Here is a 19987-nt window from a genome sequence, read left to right as displayed (position 1 = left end):
AGGCGGGATATATATTTATTATTATTATTATTATTATTATTATTATTATTATTATTATTATTATTATTGGCACATTTGTAATATATGCAACTCAAAACATCAGTCCTAGCTTGGGGAGGCCACTGCTCAACCAAGTATTTCCTCTTCCTTGACCATGTTGTTTTTGTTTTTGTTGTTGTTGTTATATTTATTTGTATCCCACTTTCCCTCCTAAAACTGGGACTTAGAGGGTCTTACAATTTAAAAGAACAGTACAATTAAAAGTATACGGAAGTGACACATTAAAATAGAATCAAATTATTACAGTAATAAAACAGATTATTCATGAAAAGAATAGAATACAATTACAAAAGATAAAAGTACAATACCACACCCCTGCCCATTCTTTAAAAACTTTCTGTTTTAAAAGCCTGTCTCAATAAAAAGATTTTAGTCTGCTGATGGAAGAACAACAAGGAGGGGCCCATTCTGGCCTCCCTGGGAAGGGAGTTCTCACACTGACCTGTTTAGATGATGATCAGGGTCAAAATGGGTGAAATATGGGTCCATTCTGAACTCTAGGGTGATTCTCTGGAGTGAAAAGGATCCCCATATGCTCCGAATCAGGCCAGAAACTCCAGAGTATCCCCACAGCATGTGGACTGCATGCTGGAATGGGGACTGGGGAAGAGAATCAGTAGGTGGACAGAAATGGTCAGGAAGAGGTGCCCAGAGCCAGGTGAATCACTGACCTCTTTCCGTCTCGAAACTCCAACTCCCACTACACCATGGTCACTTGGTTCATGTGGTTCCTCCACCGCATATTGCATTTTAACATCAGAACAGGAAGAGGGAGTGTGTGGACAGTGTTGATGGTATCTGTCTGTTGTGGGTGCCAGTTGTCTGCAGTGGAGTCACTAGGGTTGGCATCACCCAGTGCTCATGGTGTCACCCCCTCTCATTGATCTCCCCCCCATCCTATACCATATAGGATCCCAGCTACTTTTTGTTCATGTTTTTAGCCCCAGAGCTTGGCTTCATTTAGCTTTCCACCTGCTTTCACCTTGTGCATTGTCTAAACACCCTGCCTTCAAAGCGGTTACAAGCTGCTTTATTAGGCCAGTGTGGACTACCCCTATGTCTCTGAATTCTACCCCCATTGAATAAAGTTGGCAAAGAAGAATGAAGAAATGAATAGGGCATAGAGAAGAACAGGGAGTAGATGACAAAGAGGGAAGGGAACAGAGACCCGGAGGTACAAAAAGGGGAAAGACTGTTCACTTGACAAGACTTGTAAAAGGAGCTGTAGTACATAAGGAGATCACTGGCTTTGCACTGAGAAGTTCCTACATCCAGTTTCCTCCCCAGGCAAAGGGATCTTTGCCAGACTGGGAATTCCCCTGGCCCAAACCCTGGAGAGTAACACTGCCAGTGAAAGCAGGTATTAGTTCTCTAGATAAACCAAGAGTACAGAACTGAGATAAAACAGTGACACGTAAATAAATATTTTTACAGTTTATTTTGACATCAGGCTTCTAGCTTTATGAAGTCTTTCTGTAGATTTATTCTTTGCCCCTTTCTAGAAAACAGTGGATCCAGGGGCTAATCTTCTGCTTTGGGGACCTTCTGGGGGGCACATGGACTGGAAAAATAAAAATAGAAACCAGGCATGGGGGGACAAATTAAACATGTCCAAGCATCAATTTCTGGTTTTGTAAAACTTTTTTTAAAAAATTAAATAGTTCAGGGGACCATGTTTTAAAAAGTAAACTGCTGCTCCTGGAGGTTTGCAAGAGAGGCAATTCACTTATAAAAAAGTGAAAATGAAAATGAAAATGAAAAAGAGTAGTTAAAGGGGGTTGGAGCCACAAAAACAGAACTGGGTCCAGAATGCTGGTCCAGAACCCCTCTTTGCCCACCCCTGTTATGAAATATCAAACTTGCATTACATTTTTTTAAACAGCTCTTTAGCTGAGATCCTACATTGCTCAATATAGCATAAGATTTCAGCAGGCAGAACTCCATTGCAGGTCCCCTGTCACTACCCTCAAGATTCATTGTTTAGCTGAAATAGCCTCCCAGAAAAACCATGATGTGGCTGGTCAAGAGGGAAGGGTTGGATGAGAGAAACATGTAGTTGTGCTCTGTTGACAGATGAAAACTGACAATATCTAAGATCTAATATCATTGTCTATGTTTATAACTTAACTATTCAGAGGTATAACCATGTTAGTCTAGAAAATCCGTATGCAAAGCGCTCTTGAACCACCTTCAAGACAAGCTGTGTGAAAGAAGTTGTAGAAGCAGGATACAAATAAAGCTTATTATTATTATTATTATTGACTATTTTATTATTGTTTTATTTTCTTATATCCCACCTTTCTCCCAATATAAGCACTCAAGGCAGCATACTACCTCAGATGCATGGAATGAAGTGTTGTCACAGAAAAACAATGAACTTTATGCAGTGTGAAAAGTTACTTTTTAAATTACAACTCCCAGTGGCATCTCTGATTGGGGAATTTTAGATACTGTAGTTCAATAAATATGCCCCCGCCGGCAGGTCTAGCTAATGGTGGATTCATTTTGAGCACAATAAGATCTGTTTCAGTGTGAGCTGATGGCTACAAAGCTCTGGACCTGAGTGCATATTATTATTATTATTATTATTATTATTATTATTATTATTTACCAGTTTTCTATCAGTATGGGGACTCAAGGCTAAAACACACACTCCAAAACAGGGGTTCCGATCTTTTTTGACTCATAGAGACCATTCAAACTTGGCAAATTCCACTTGGCAAATTTCCTTTCGGAATTGTAATTTCTAGTTTTCTTATTTTGATTCTACTTTTTGTTTTTTATTCTTTAATTTCATTCAATTTTTATTTCTTTCATTTTCTTGGATCCACTGTGGAGCACCTGGGAAGTGCACGGGGAACGCTAAGGGCTCCTTGGAGCACAGGTTGGGAACCATTGCTCTAAAATATACTCTAAAACAGAGATGAGACCGTTTCTTTCCTTACAAAGCACAGCCATGGAAAAGCTGGCCTATTACAAAACAATAAGACATATGGCTTCTTCTTCTTTTTTAAGTGCCTTAACAGTTAGCTAGGAATAAATGAATCAGGCAACCCAAAACTCCCAGGTTAAAAAAAATGCAGCAGGAAGGGAGACATACCACAAGAGACATTCCTGTGTGTCCAAGATAAACATCAAGCTGCTGCCTGAGCAGATGGGCTGGGTCGGGCTGGGCTTGGGCAGGCAGCAAAAGACCAGGCTGACTCACTTGCTCCCCACGCTCACCCAGGTGTAGCCAGGCAATGTGCTCTGCCCTCCACAGCTGCCTGAGGCGGGAACAGGGCAGAGGGAGGCGGGAGCAGGTTCATGCAGGAAACATCTCCTTCAGCAGCAGAACTAAACAGAGCCAACAGAAATTAAGACAAAAAGTGTTAATAACAGTGCAATCTGAGCAGAATGCAGCAGCTGAAGAGCATGGCAATACAGCCTAAGTTTCACAGGGGTAGTGGTAGGGAGAGAGAATGAGCCAGGAAAAGATGATCGCCAGTTACATTTCAGCTTCTCTTGCAAATTGCTGAAGGTCAAAGAGACCATTGATGATAGAAATATGAGAGAAAAATTAGCAAATCTCTCAACAAGAGTAATAAATGAATTAAGTTCCAACTGAACAATCCACCAGCACACTATACCCCACACCCAGGGTCTAGCAGAGAGGAAAAAGTTAAACTTAAGTCTTGGTGTAGTGGTATGGGCATTGGATGATGACTTGAAACCAAGTTTCCATTCCCCGCTCAGCTATGAAACCCACTGGATGACCTTGGGCAAGTCACACACTTTCAGCCTCTGAGGATGGCAATAGCAACCCCCTCTGAAATAACTTGCCACAAAAACAACATGATAGGTTCACCTTAGGATCACCATAAGGTGGAAATGACTTGAAGGCACATGGGAACATCAACAACTTCCTTTCTAAGGTATATAAAAGTAGTTTCTCCATATTCTCTTAACATTTTGCTGATGAGAACTGGGACAGATGTGGCCAAGCATCATCAGAGTGTGGTCAAGATGGCAAAAGTTATGAATGAGGAAGATCAATCAAGCTAGGAGATACTGCAGCAGTTTGCTTTTATCTGAGCCTACAGGGAAGGCCAAGATTCTTCCTTCCCTTCTTCCCTTCCTTGTTGAGTGCAAACTACTTTTTACACTTTGAACTCAGTTTGCAGCAACTGAAGTAAGCTGAAGACAAAGGAGGAGGAGGACGAGCAAACACTGGGACATTTCAAGAGCAGTTGAAAAAGTAGGATAATAGAGGATTAATGGCAACAGTCTCTATCCAACTGGAAGCCTTACCACATGAGAAAACAGTGGAAGTGCAGCCAGATAGTAGTGGCTTTCTACATGCCTCTCGGCATGACATCGTAGCACTCCAGTTCTCTTCCCAAGGGAGACAGTCATAAAAACAAATCTTTTGTTGCACTGGAAAAATCCGTTTGACAAAAGACATGCTTTTACAATTGTCTCCCATGGGAAGAGAACAGAAGCACTAAGGACCCCATGTGGCAAGGCACGGAAAGCCACGAGTCTCTGTCTCTGTTTCCACTGTTTTCTCATGCGATAAGGCTCCGGAACAGTTGTATGGTATGTTACAGACTTTTGTGCATAACACAAGTTCATCTTCTTGAAGAAAGATAAGCCAAGAAAGATACTACTAGGAAAGTGGAACTCTCTCACCTGGAGAATTTCTTATTGCCCATGCTTCATGAAGAAGAGTCAGGGAGAGAGGGAGATGAGAGAAAATGAGACCTGCAGGAAAGAAAGGAAGGTCATATGATGCAAAAAGAGCGGGGATGTGGACAAAACACACTAAACAAGCAAACAGGATGTTGCCGTAAGCCTATTGCACCTAAACCCCTGGACAGTGACATGCAGCCACCATCTTGAAGGGGAGAGAGAGGCAGGCGAGCTCCAACTGCCTTCCTCGAAGAAGACCAGCCCTCCCTTCAGCCACCATCTTGAAGGGGAGAGAGGCAGGCTAGGTCCACCAGGCCTGCCTGGAAGAAGCAGAGTCCTCCCTCCTTGGTCCAGGCCTCAGAGGGAGAGAAGAATGCTGGACCTGATCCCCTCCCCCCTTACGATTCCCTTCTCCTTTTGTGTCGTGTCTTTTAGATTGTAAGCCTGCGGGCAGGGAACTGTCTGGTTAAAAAATAATAATAATAAATGTAAGCTGCCCTGAGAGCCATTAGGGCTGAAGGGAGGGATATAAATACCTAAATAAATAAATAAATGCAGTATAACCACTAGTAAATATAGGAATGCAAAGGCTGCTTCTAAAATTAAAAAAACGTAAGCCCTCTGGATATCCAACACAGAGACCCTGAAAGAAATGTGAAAGATACTCCATTTGGGAAAGATGCTCCTCTTCAGCTGTGCTTTCAGATAGGTGGGGGAGGGGATCACTCATCACTGCAGATTTGTGACTTTCCTGGCCAAATGCAGCCATAGGTGATGTTCCAACAAGGATTGAAAAAACACCTAGTTTTGTCACCTTCCTACAACAGGATTTTTCAGCAGGCCCTGATACATGGCTAACTGTATCATCTGGATTGGTAAATCACAACTTTAAGGTCATGCAAAAGGTCCCACCATACCATTCTGAACACACTCTGTCTTATGTGATTTTGGAAGCTAAGCAGGGCCAGTCCTGGTTAGGCACTTAAGATGGAAGAGCACAACAAATACATGGCATGGACTAAGAAAGAATTCCTAGGAAACTCTGAAGAGCTAACAATACTGGCCTTAGTACTGCTAGTACATGGCACATTTATCCTGTATGTTCATTTTAAAAGGAGAGAGGGCTGAGAAGATTTCTTTTAAAAATAAAGAACAAAGAAGCAAAGAGTATGTGTGTGTTATGGGCCTTCAGGTTGGCTGTCGGCCCATGGCAACCCCATGAATTTCATAGGGTTTTCTTAGGCAAGGCATACTCAGGGCCCCATTCAGACTCGCATCAAAAATCTGGAAGGAACTGGGCTAATTTGGATGCCCCTCCCCCGAATCTCTCCGTTAGCAAGTGCCCACGAGGGGCATTTTAAATCGAATGCATTCTGTGCCTGCTGTGAAGGTGCCTGCTGTCAATCAAGCGATCATCATGGTGACGTTTTACAAGGAGCATCGGAGGTGTCCTCCCCCCTCCTTTTTTTTAAAGAGCCATGCACAAAATGCCCCAAAGTGTCAATTTTTTTTAAAACCTCTTTTTGGTGTGTTGTGTGTATGTGTGGGCATTTGGGTCAGATCTGCCCCTGTCCCCATTTTCAATCCCATGCAAGCTAATGCATCCCCCACTCCTTGCCCCCCAGAATGCCTCTTACACATGAAATAATAATGATAATAATAATAATAATAATAATAATAATAATAATAATAATAATAATTTCCTCACCTCAGAAATGCCAGTAAAGGATGCAATTGCCATGTATTCCTTTTCTTTTTCTTTTTCTTTTAAAAGCAATTCAGGGCTGCCTCTGAATTCAGTAGCAAAAGCATGTATCATTGCCTAATTGACAAGAGCAAAAAATGTAACATTCGCATTGCAGGATTGTAACATTTGCATTCGCAACATTTCCCCTTTGCTTGAAGCCAGCAGAGAAACCCCTTGCACAAGCTGCTAGCCCTGCTCTATCTGCCCCAAGAAAACAAATCGTGCCTGATGTGAGCTCCGTCCGTGCCCTGCCTTTGACCTGACCTGACCCTTTTCCTCCTGCTAGAGGGGCTTTGCCATTGCTTTTCACTGAGGCTGAGAGAGTGTGACCTGTTCAGTTCCAACTAAAATAGACTCATGGAATGAATTAGGAATAAAATGGAAATGCAGCACAGGCATTCCTGTAGCATCCTCATATAACACAAATCATCATCATCATCATCCAGGAGCAACAGGAAAGTAGAACAAGCAAGCACCCAAAAAATAATGCGCATAAGTTGTCAAAAGAGGCTGATTTCCCTACATGCCCCAGCTTGGACCCACAGCCCTACTTCCCTGGGCAATCCTCCTTCCTTCCTCCGACCCTCACCTCCCTTTCAGCTTTCTCCACCACCCCCCACCTCCCTCTGACAATAATCCAGGCGCAAGAGGGAATGAAAGAAGAACAAGCAGCCTGATTTCCCTACATGCCCCAGCACAGCCCCACAACCCAATTCCCCCTGGAAATCCTCCTCCTCCTCCCTTCAGACCCTCTCCTTCCTCGGGGATGCCCATTTCCTTTCCCCCAGCTCCTTCATCCTCCTCTTCCTCCTGCTCTGTTTTAGGATCCCCTCCATGGCTCCCTTCCTCCCACGGCCCCTTTCTCCTCCTCCTCCTCCTCCTCCTCCTCCTCCTTCATCTCTTTCTCCACCCCCCACCTCTCTCCAGCCTTCTGCAGCCCAAAAGTCACCCCTGATTTTCCCCTTTCTCCTGTCACCCTTTGCATCCAGCGATTCCCCTTTTTTCAGCTTTCCTCCTCCTCCTCCTCCCCCCTCCCTTCTGATGATGGGAGGGAATGCTCTGACCTCTGCCCGCCCCCTGACCCCTCCCTAATTTGCCCTGATCATGATTGAGGGCAAGTTCAAATCTCAGGCAACCCGAGTCTTTTGGGAGAAGACGGATTTTAGCCCAAATCTGGATACCCCGGGGTAAGGGGCATTGCCTTGTGCAAGCCCTGACATGGATTGTGAAGGATTCGGATCCAATATGAACTTCACATGCAAGAATCGGTTTGAAACCCGGGTTTTTTTTTTTGTAGTCTGAATGGCCCCTCAGAGGTGGGTTTACCAGTTACTTCCTCTGAAATATTGCTTAAAGCAACTGGTATTAATTGGCAGTCTTGCATCCAATTGCTAACCAGGGCTGACCCTGGTTAGGGATCTGGTGACCTTAAGGTATTGAAGCCCTAAACAGGAAAGATCTCCTTCATTCTACTGTACAGTGATTTGAAAGGGAATTCTACATATCAGCAATCAGTAGCAAGGACGAGTAATCTATTAATAAGTGCTTGGTATTAGCTTTGGCTGATACGCCAACTGCGTCCCTGTCTGAACCGAAGGGACCTTGAAACCGTAGTACATGCACTGGTAACCTCTCGTTTGGACTTCTGTAATGCGCTCTACATGGGGCTACCTTTGTACCAGGTTCGGAAGCTTCAGCTAGTTCAAAATGCTGCAGCCAGATTGGTTGCTGGAACTTCCAGGTCAGACCATATAACACCGGTACTAAGATCTTTACACTGGCTGCCTATTAGCTTCCGGGCTCAATAAAAAGTGTTGGTTATTACCTATAAAGCCCTATATGGCTTGGGTCCGAGTTACTTGAGGGAACGCCTCATCCCATATAGTCCACCCAGCACTCTCAGAACATCAGGAAAAAATTTATTAGTACACCCTAAGGTGATACTAACAGCAACCCACCAGAGAGCATTTTCATCGGCTGCACCAATGTACTGGAATAAATTTCCAGAAGAGCTTCGTATGACCTTCAAAAAGGCTTTAAAGACCCACCTCTTCTGATTAGCATTTCCTCTAGATTCCTTATAGAGACTGTCCCCCCCGATTCAAATGACTAATTGCAATTGATAGATTCCATGTTTGTTTTACTTGATGTTCAGTTTTTATTGATTTTTATTGATGGATATGTTGTGATGGTTGCTTTTTATGATGTGAAATTTTTAAATGATTCTGTGAACCGCTTTGATCGTCTCAGAAGAGCAGTATATAAATAAAGCATATTATTATTATTATTATTATTATTATTATTATTATTATTATTAATTCCTGCTTTGAGGACAAATCCAAAAGAAATCCATGTTACTATCTAAACTTGAATCTGTGCCTTAAAAACTTAGCTAGGAAAAGTAACTTTTCTCTTAAGAATCGATGGATCTTTTTAAGTGTGGGTAATATAACATAATAATATAATATGAAAGCCAGTGTGGTATAGGGGTTTGAGTGTTGGACTATTACTCTGGAGATCAGCATTTGATTCCCCACTTGGCCATGGAAATCCACTGGGTGACTTTGGGTGAGTTACACACTCTCAGCCTCAGAAAACCAAGTGATAGATCCACCGCAGGATCGCCATAAGTCAGAAACAACTTGAAGCAAACAACAACATAATATGTGGCCCTTCATATATTAATGAACTGCAAATCCCATTAGTATTTTGGTGAGGAAGGCTCACTGTTTTAAAATCTGGAAGGCCCCACATTCCACATCTTTGATGTACTTGAGACAAAGAAGAAAGACATTGACATCTATATGAGACCTATGGGTGGAAAGGGAGCTTCTCCTACTCTTCCACTGAAACTCATTTGGTTTGTAACAGTTTTTTATGGTTGTAATGGTTTTCTATGGCTGTAAATCACTTTGATCTGTGGAGAAATTTATTATTATTATTATTATTATTATTATTATTATTATTATTATTATTTATAAGAAAGGAAACATGACTTTTTCACACACTATCAATTTGTGCAATTATTGATATTTTTTTAAACTATGCTTTCTCTGCTTGAACAACAATTGGCTAATAACAATTTTGAACTTGTGAGGTCACAAAGACATTATTTAGTGGTGTTGATTTAGATGGATTGATCAGTGTAAACTGAGTGAACAGGGGCTTGATTAAAGAATGCCAATGTTTCTTAACATCTGCAGATGTTTTCCTCAATGAGGAAATGTATTCATGACAAATATAAGTGATGTTTTCAGTTTGAAGATGTCACAAAAAACCACTGTTTAACACAAAAAATAATCCACAGTTAATGTTGGGCTCATGCATTTGTCTCTATGCTTTTCCTTGGTGCCATGTCACTCAAAGTGGTAGTCCATAGTCTGGTGTTAGTCACTGAGCCATTGGCTGTCAGTTCTGGTGAATTTCTGGGGAAGACAGAAACCAATGTAGCTAATAAGCACAGATATAGTATTCGTCTTTGGCATACTGGGGGGGGGGGGGAATCCTAGTCTTCACATCAGATAGCTTGGGAGGAACTGTTTCAACCACAAGGCAGAATATGGAAGATTTGGCTTGTCATAGCTTATCATGTCATTTCTATTTTACCACATCATTCAAATTTCCCACCAAACCAAAATCAGAAACCACAACTTGAATTGTTTCATCAACTCTGGTTTAGAGTAAAACAGGTTGGCCTATTGGTTGGTTAAACAGGGGACAAAACCAGAGAACCAGCAGATAAGGGGAGAGGATCATTGTGATGCTCTTTCAGAGAACCTTTTAAGCTATGAGTTGGGTATAGGTGAACCACTGTGTTTTTTATTTTATTTTATTTTATGTTTATTTGGCCTGCTCGAGAAATTTGTTTGCAGCTACTCATTTGTTCATGTGTAAATAAAGCAAATATTACAAATATACCATGAGTCTCCAGTGATCTCTTATTCAAAGAAAACCAAACCAGGTTGCATTGCTATATATCACTTAAACTGTAAATGAACGGTAATTAATGTCCTTCCTATGGATTACAAAATATCCTTTCATTGAATGGCTCATAGCTACACCTGGGACGGAAACACCAAACAGCAAACATCGCTGGCAGAAAACCAAACCTAACTGTTTTCAGTTTGTAAAAAAAAAAAAATAAAAAGAACTTTTGTTGTTGCTTTTTTCAGGCTATGATGCTGGCCATGAAAGCATTCACAAAACTTTTTTTTACATCTTTCCCTTTTATGTGGCTTGGTTTTAAAAACAAACAAACAAACAAACCTTGATTATCGCTACATTCAGTGCCCTAGTTTTCTTTTCCAGAGGCCTGGCTGCCCATAACAGAACTTGGTAGGGCAACTTTGATAACATCCGTGAACAGGAATTCAAAAGTTGTCACGGAAATTTTTGCCTCTGGTTTTGTGTGTTCACTTTCTAGGCAACCACAAGACAGATGAATACAGACACAACTGTTTGCTAATCACAACATGAAACTACTCAGTGGATGTATTGATTGTTCTAAAACACTATTCTGCAATTCCAGCCATCTGCTGCTTTGCCTTGTAATGTGGTAATGATATCATCTAATAGGCGTTCCAAGTTTCAGTTAAAAGATCTGCCATCACAATTACAAGAAAGGCACCATGATTACCACTTGGGATGAAAGGTCCCAAACCCCTTTGTACCTTGAGAACATAACCAGGAGTAGCCAGGTTGGCCATACAGCAAAGTACAATGACATCCAGAATCCACAAAACAATGATACGTCTATTGGACCATCCAAAATGCACAAAATACATGTTGGAAGCTTTCAAAGCTCCACTGCCTTCGTCGTCAGGCAAAGGTGTTAAGAATCATACAGGAGAAGGAAAAATATGACAAAGTTAGAGTCACAGGCCTACATTTTGTCAAGCTGTTTTTAATTTGTTGCCTCCTTTGTATTAATATGTATTATTATTATTATTATTATTATTATTATTATTATTATTATGTAGAATGTACACCATAGGCAGGCATATTTTTATCTATTTAATTGATTGTATGTTGTATGTACAGTACTGTGTAAATCTACAGCGCTATATAAATAAAGCATAATAATAATAATAATAATAATAATAATAATAATAATAATAGGATAAAGATGCTTCCTTTGAACTGGCCTCTGCCTGCATGGTTATCCCTCCATAACATCTTAACTGACAACAACAACAACATTTTTACAAAATGCAGGTCTGTGATTCTAACATCCAGACTCTGCAGTGTAGATGCAGCCAAAGACAGTAAGAATGGAAGAATCTCAGAGGGATCATTAATTGTCCAGAAAGTATCTTTCCATCCCTGAAAGGGTGAGCCAAATTAGATATGAAGGCAATAAAATAAGCATTAAAGACATTTGTTGTTGTTGTTGTTAACTACTTTCGCATTGCTCTCAACCCATGGTGATGCTGTAAATGAGACATTTCCAAGACTCCCTGTCCTCCACTACTCTGTCCAACTTCTGCAAACTCATACTCATGATCTCTTTAATAGAGTCCATCCATCTAGCATGCGGCCCTCCTCTCTTTCTAATTCCCTCCACCTTTCCTAGTATTGTTTTTTTTTTCCAGTGATTCATATCTTCTCATGATGTGTTCAAAGTACCCCAGTCTAACTTTTGTCATCTTGGCTTCCAGGGAGATTTCTGGCTTGATCCCATTTGTTTGTCTTTTTGATATGTCTGCCCCATATGAGGTGGCAGAGGGAGTCTATTCTGATACAAAATGGAAGATATCAAGGAATGGAGCAAGACATGTTTCTGCTTCATCATATTTTCATAGTTTTTAAAGAAATTTTCTCTCAGTTCACCACTGATAACAGAGGTGACCATGCAAACAAGAAGTGAGAAAGCAACACTTAACTGGGCATTTAAGCCAAAATGAAGATCTGGATACCATCTAAACATTGGGAAAATGTAGTTATTTATTTATTTATTTACTATAAGAGCTGTTCAACAGTGGAACAGATTTCCATGGAAGGGTTTGGACTCTTAACCTGTTGTTGTTGTTGTTGCTTGTTGTTGTTGTGTACTGTCAGGTTGTTTCCAACTTATGGCCAAACTATCACGATGTTTTCTTGTCATGTTTCTTCAGAGGGGATTTGCAATCGCCATCCTCTGAGCTGGGATAGCATGACTTGCCCAAAATCATCCAGTGGGTTTCCATGGCTGAGCTGAGATTCGAACCTTGTTCTCCAGAATTCCAGTCCAACACTCAAATTTGCTCACAATCTTAATCTTTGGAGTTCTTTAAACAGAGGTTGGATGGACATCTTCCAGAAGTGCTTTACCTGTGCATTCCTGCATGACAGGGGGTTGGATTAGAATTAGATGGTCCTTGAGGTCACCTTCCAACTCGATGATTCTAAATAGAAAACCAGAATTTGGATTCTTAGAGTAAATCAGTTAGTATTCAAGGTGCCAATGGAAGCTGATTAAGAATATTTCTTTTCTGAGTATGAACTAATATGCACCTACAGCTTTAATCAACCCACCCGCCCACATACATAACCTATGCACCAGTTATCAAAAAGTTAAGAAAATAAGATAGTGAGATGCCCAGCAGCACGGTTGTACAAGCGATCTTTCAGCAAGATAAAGTTTAGATGTTCAATTGGTACAAATTGATTACACAATAACCATTTTAGAAAAAATTATGCACAGCCTCAGAAAGGTTGCATGTATTCTACATGGCTGCAGATCAAGCATGGAATGAGGCACTGGACACAAAATTCAGCGGATAATTTCAGCTGTTTTCCCAAACCCACCCCTTTTCAGACAAGTTTCTACTAGCTCTTCCAGCTGCAAAGATATGCTTGAATGAGCAAAAGAATCTACTGAAATCTTTGAATTGCTGAAACCAAAGATTTGTTTGAGGGAAGGGCAAAAACTGCCACCAATAATAACAAAACTAAACTAAACAAAAAAAAATGCAAACTAGCACATAGCCAAGCGTTGTGCAAAATAAGAGGAAGTATGCAAAGTTGCTCTGTTTGTATAATTCGTGACAATTGTAGAATCCAGCTATTCCTGATGAACAGCAATCGTTTCCAAATTGGAAGCTGTGTTAAGTCTGTTGCAGGAAGGGAACAACAACAACAACAAAACCCCAGACATGAACCATAAATGGGCCATGGACAGAATTGAACCACAATGAAAAAGAGAGACACCTCAGGATGCATTTTTAAAAGTTTTGATCCACAAATTAAACATATTTGGACAAGGAATATTTCTACAGCCTTTATGACGGCCTGAGGGCATATGCATTGTCTCTCATCCTGTTGTTTTTGTTGTTGCTGCTGTGTACTGTACCTACAAGTCATTTGTGGCTTATGGTGACCCTAAAGTGAAGCTATAATGGGGTTTTCTTGGCAAGATTTGTTCAGAGGAGGTTTGCCATTGTCTTCTCCTGAGGCTGAGAGCATATGTCTTGCCCAAGGTCACCCAGTGGCTTTCATGGCCGAGTGAGGACTCGAACCCTGGTCTCCAGAGTCATAGTCCAACACTTATGCCACACTGGCTCTTTCTCATCCTCTACCTTTTAATAAATCTTTCTATCCTTCCCCAAAGAAAGGCATACAAATCTTTCTTCTCTGAAAAATGTTGGCTAATTTCTGGCACTAAAACCTATAGATATAGACACATATATCCCCAAACTCTGTCTCTTTCACAGCTTAACACGTTGACAGAAGTTAAAATACTTAAAAACTATTTCATTGTACATGTTTGGCTTGTGTCAAAACAGTTAGACCATGTTTTCACTTGAACCTGGAGTAATAGCAACATATGCTCCAGTCCAGCCTCCAAGTGGAAGTGGGGTGCAAAGAAAGTCATTTTGCATGTCCTCACCCAGCATATTCCCCTGCCTGATGAGACACAAAGTGGGGTCCTTCCAGAAGACCTGTAATATAAAATTACAACTTCAGAATTCAGAAAGCAATATAAAACAAAGTAAAAGTACACCTTCAGAACTCAGAAAGAAACATTTGGACTTCTTTTCTGTATCTCCCAAACTCTGGGCCCCGTGTTCTTTCCTAGAGAGTTTTGATTCCCTGTCAAACTGTTGCAAAACATGTACTTAGATTTCCTTGGTACATTAATCTTTGAGATGCCACAGGACTCTTTGTTGTTTTACTTGTTAAAGAACAGAACACGGTGTCCCGTGTCCTACTTTACAAAAGTAGGGCAGTCCTCCATTTGAAAGGATGTTCAGTCTAAGTTCACTTTAAAGAAAAATAATAGAGAAGGAGACCACAGGGTGCGGGAGCACTTTGAAGTTATCTATCTGCAGTTACCACCTGGAGAGCACATTCGGTGGACATACTCTTCCCCACTGTGTGTTTCCATTTTACCTGGAGTAATTATTTTTATATTTGCATGGCCATAGAAAAATAAGGCTGTGCAAATAAGTATGCAAAATGAAAATCTGTATCCCCATTTTGGGAGATGCATAAGTGAACACAGAGGCCTGATCACATCCTCCTGCACTTACAACGCTTTGCAGAAGCAGCAAGTATCCTATTTAAGCAGACATTCCACATATAACTATACCAGGGTTGTTTTTGTGGAGCATGAGTGTTTTACTTACGTATGTCTTTTAACATTCGTGTATCTTTAATATATTTTACAATGTTTTTAGATTATTTTAATTGCTTCGAATTTTGTTGTGATGTTTTTAGTATGCTGTCTGTGAGCCGCCTTGGGTCCCTTCTGGGAGAAAGGCGGCGTGCAAATGAAATAAAATAAAATAAATAGATATCAATCCTTCTCTTGATTTTTCAACATTTTGGTGTGTCACAGCCTAGAACTGTAATGGATTTAATTGGCCTTATTACTAGTTGATGTATACAAGACGTACAAATCAACCAGCGAGTGCCATGGTTTTGGTTTTTTTGGTGTGTGTGTGCACAGAGGGGTTAACTTTTTTGCTACTATAAAATATATAGAATTCAAAGATCTAGCTGTGTCAGGCTGTACAATCACTATGTAGAGAGATCTTGTAGCTTCTTCAAGACTAACCGCACCACACTCTTATAGTGTTGTTATTCCACTATTACTGCTCTGGCTGCCTCCTGTTCGATTCTGGGGTTTGTAGTTCAGTGAGGCCCAAGAGCTCTCTGGCTCCGAATTCTAAATGTCCCTCCGTAAACAGCAAATCCCAGAGTGCAACAGGAGGCCGCCAGGACAGTAAAAGCGGAATAGCAGCACTATAGGAGTTAGTGCAGTTAAATCTAATAAGTGAAAGAAGTTGGCAGCATGAGCATTGGTAGACTTGTTTACGAGGAAAAAACAGTTGTTTCGGACTTATGGCAAATTAAGGCAAATCTATCATGGGGTCTTCTTGGCAAGTTTCTTCAGAGTAGGTTTGCCATTGCCAATAATAATAATAATGAGAGCAGACATGGCATAGTGGTTTGAGTGTTGGGCTATGACTCTGGAGACCAGGGTTTGGTTCTCAGCTCAGCCATGAAACTCACTGGGTGACCTTGGGCCAGTCACACTCTCTCAGCCTCAGGGGACAGCAATGGCAAACCTCCTCTGAAGCAATCTCATCAAGAAAACCCCATGATATGTTTGCCTTGTTGTTATGTGCCTTCAAGTCATTTCCAACTTATGGCAGCCCCTAAGGTAAACCTTTCATGGGGTTTTCTTGGCAAGTTTCTTCAGAGGTTTGCCACTGCCATCCTCTGAGGCTGAGAGTGTGCGACTTACCCAAGGTCACCCAGTAGGTTTGCCTTGAGAGTGAGCATTTAAGAGATTATAAATCCAGCTTTATAAAGAAAACTGGCAAATTTTGAATTGGGAACACTGGTCTTCCGAGTCGTAGTCCAACACTCAAATCATTTTGCCACTGGGTGACCCTTGAGAAAGTCACACTCTCTCAGCCTCAGGGGAAGGCAATGGCAAGCCTACCTCTGAATAAGTATTACCAAGAGAAACAACAACCCTTGAGTTGGAAATGACTTGAAGGGATACACAACAACAACATTTAATAATTCATCACACACATACCACAAATTAAAGGAAATAGAACAGGCATGGGACCCAATTGTGAAATGCTATGAAAAGAAACAGTGTAAACATTGACTGAACATACAATTATAGTGAAATGTTATCGCAAAATGATATTTATATGGGATTATGGCCTAGAAACATTTTGCTAACTTGGTCAACGACGGAATTTTATTTCAGGAAACACTTCAAAAGACGATATGCGTATAATAATAATAATAATAATAATAATAGATTGGAATCATAATATAAAAATATAATGTCAACACAAATGGATTTAACATTCGGAAGTCACCTCAGCTATTAATAAATTTATTTGTATAGCTTTTTCTTTAAAAAACATTTTTGTATGCTATATATATATATATATATATATATACACGTCTTTTCAAAAACAAAAATAAGTAACTAATTAAAAATAAAAATAATAATTAATTAATAATTAATTAATAATTAAACACACACCACCAGTGTGGTTAACTAAACTAAACTAAACTGAGAAGTGTTTGTGTCTTCTTCACTCAAGTATAATAATAAAATATGGCAAGGGAAGGGGTTCAAATGAGGGGGAAAGAGGACAAGTCCTGAGGTAAAAAATAAACACATTGAGAAGGGCTCTTCTTCATCTCCTTCCTGCCCTCCCTCTGCTCAGCATCCCTGGTTCCTCGGCCTCTGCTTGCTGGGCCTCGTCGTCCTCCCCTTCTTTCCTTGCTCCTTGTCGGCTTCCCTCAGCAGCACCAGGCCGGTCTCTGTGAGGCAAAAGTGCCCCCTTTTCTCCCTTCCTTCCTCCGCCATGGAATCCCTCGAGGAACTCTCCCTGGGGCCTTGCGCCGGCTCCCAATACTTGCGGCCCTTCCGCCTTCGCTACCGCCAGGTAAGGGGCCGCCCCCGCCCTCGCCTCACCCTCGGCGGTCAAGCCTTCTACGCGAGGCCGCGGCTTCAGGGCCCTACCGTCCCCTGTGTGGAAAAGGTCCAAAACGCACGCTGCAGGGATAACCCAGTTTGAGGCCGCTCTAATTGCCCTGGGGGGAATCTGGAGACTGTGGTTTTGTGAGAGATTTAGGTCCCAAACACACACTGCAGGAATAACCTAGTTGGAAATCGCTTTAAGTGCCTTGGCTCAATGCTGGGGGATTCTGGGAACTGTAGTTCTGTCAGAGATTTAGCCTTCCCTGTCAGAGAGAGCTCTTGTGCCACAATAAACTCCAGTTCCCAGAATTCCATAGCATTGACCCATGGCAGACTGCAAAAATAATCCAGTTTGACACCACTTTAACTGCCATGGCTCAGTGCTATGGAATTCTGGGAACTGCTGTTTGTTGTGACACCAGAGAGAGAAAATTAAATGCCTCAAATAGTACTATTCCCAGGATTCCAGAGCACTGAGCCATAGCAGACTTAAAGTGGTGTCAAACTGGGTTATTTCTGCAATGGGGATGCAGCCCACATTATTTTTGACTGATGGTGACCCTAAAGCGAAGCTGTCCTGGGGTTTTCTTGGCAGGGTTTGTTCAGAGAAGGATTGCCATTGCCTTCCCCTGAGGCTGAGAGAGTGTGACATGGGCAAGTCACCAGTGGGATTTTATGTTGCAGCAGGGAATCAAACACTGGTTTCCAGAGTCCTAGTCCAACACTCAAACTACTTTAGTTCTATCCTTTTTAAATTATTGTAAGCCACCTTGAATCCCATTTTGGGAGAAAGGTGGGATATAAATCAAAGAAAGAAAGACAGAGGAGAGAGGATCAGGGAACTGTTTGGAATGAAGCTAAGGGCTGCTATATTGTTTGAACTGAACTGTTATTATAAGCGCATTTTTTAAAAAAAACCAGTTTATTAATTGTATTTTGTTCTTTTGTTCTTGCAGTTGTGTGTCTTCAAGGCTGCTGCCACACTGCAGGAATCAAGCAGTTTGAGGTCCCTTTAACTTCCGTGGCTCCATGCTCTGAAATTCAGGGGTTTGTAGTTTGGTGAGGAACCAGAGCTCTCTCCAAAAGAAGGCTAAATATCTCACAAAACTACAAATTCACAGAACTTCCCAGTTTAAGTGATGTCGAACTGCCTTTCCCCCGCAGTATGGCAGTAGCTCAAGTCCTTTCTGACTAATGGCCACCATAAGATGAACCTATCACGGGGGGGGGGGGGGGGTTCTGAGGGTGAGATTTTGTGACTTGCATAAGGTCACCCTGTTGGTTTCTTTTTAAAAAGAAAAATACATTTCTTTATTCATCATTTCAACAATATATTAACAATATACAAACACATTAAACATTAAAAACACTCCCAACACTTCCACTTCCTATTGTTCACAATAACATAAAATATCCTCAGTAACATCACAAAATCCTACTGACATACCTTCACCAACATCCTCCGCTCATCTCCATTAATTAATGATCATTCTTTTTCCTTGTAGGGCTTATACTATATATTACATATCCATCCTTTATCTTACTATTTCCCCATCATTACATATCCATTCCACATTCCTTCCCATCTTTCTCACCTCTTCTCCATACCTTCTTATCTTCCTCCTCTGTGTACCTTCACACCTTCTTCTCATCCCTTTTTCTCATATTCACCTTCAATTATTCATCTCTCCCTTCCAATACCTTACTCTTCACTTCCTCTCCTTTTCCTTCTCCCACTCAGTCTTTCCCTAATCGTTACTTTCTCTTACTCTTTCAGTTACTCTTTCCCTCTCTCACTTATCCATACATCCTTTCACTTCCTCCCTATCTTCTTATCCATTCTCTATATCCTATTCCACATACCCTTCCACTTGCATTCCTCCTTCTCACATTTCCCATACCCTTCTCCATGCATACCCTTAGCTAGGACTACCAAGTAGCTAAGAGTACAACAAAGACATGGAAAAATAATTTAAAAAAATAATTAAAACAAATCTGCCACTTGAGAGGGGCAAGGGAGGAAGTCGGGTGAATGGAGGTGAATGGAGACCCAGTCAGTTTCCATAGCCAAACCCTGGTCTGAAGTCTCCAGAGTTATAGTCCAATGCTCAAACCATTAGGTCACACTGGCTCTTCTTTTCTTAAAAAATCCTTCACTTAATGTTAATTGTTTTAATACTGTAAATAATTTAATTCTATTTTAATATTAACTTTTGTGTGCTTTTAATTTTATATTGTTCTATTGTGAGCCACAATTTTGAGGGGAAAGCAGGATATTATCACCTTTGAAATTCCCCAAAACAGACTCTTTCTACATATCTCCCAGGGGAAAGAAAAAGCTGAACAATGTTTAGGGTCTTTTCCACACTACATACTGTCTATAAGTCTAGAAATTTTAGTCAAAATTTGACCCCCAAAACCTGAGCCAACTTATCTACAGGTCAATGAATGTACTATACAGTGGTACCCCGGGATACGAAAGCACCGCCTTACGAAATTCCCGGGATAAGAAAAAAATCAATAGGAAAAAACTGTTCCGGGTTACGAAGGTTTTTTCGGGTTACGAAAAA

At 41.0% G+C, this 19987-nt stretch overlaps 1 protein-coding gene and 1 long non-coding RNA gene across 2 annotated transcripts in view; one reads left to right on the top strand and one right to left on the bottom strand.

Moving 5' to 3' along the window:
- Positions 1 to 1511: 1511 nt before the first annotated feature.
- On the bottom strand, positions 1512 to 4792 carry LOC121921552. The gene is made up of 3 exons (XR_006101968.1): positions 4732 to 4792; positions 3161 to 3396; positions 1512 to 1621 (listed from the first exon to the last, which is right to left on the bottom strand). It is a non-coding gene; the product is annotated as an uncharacterized LOC121921552 (long non-coding RNA).
- Positions 4793 to 17082: 12290 nt separating this feature from the next.
- The window catches only part of NUDT14 (nudix hydrolase 14), a 65266-nt gene continuing 62361 nt past the window's right edge, over positions 17083 to 19987 (top strand). Inside the window, exon 1 of the mRNA XM_042446512.1 lies at positions 17083 to 17382. Coding sequence (XP_042302446.1) covers positions 17302 to 17382 — 81 coding nt within the window. The 5' untranslated portion in view covers positions 17083 to 17301. The remainder of the gene's footprint in view (positions 17383 to 19987) is intronic.

The sequence above is a fragment of the Sceloporus undulatus genome, chromosome 1 (genome assembly GCF_019175285.1).
Source record: "Sceloporus undulatus isolate JIND9_A2432 ecotype Alabama chromosome 1, SceUnd_v1.1, whole genome shotgun sequence".
NCBI lineage: Eukaryota > Metazoa > Chordata > Lepidosauria > Squamata > Phrynosomatidae > Sceloporus > Sceloporus undulatus.
The sequence above is the reverse complement of the archived record's forward strand: the minus strand, read 5'-3'. Positions and strand labels throughout refer to the sequence as shown.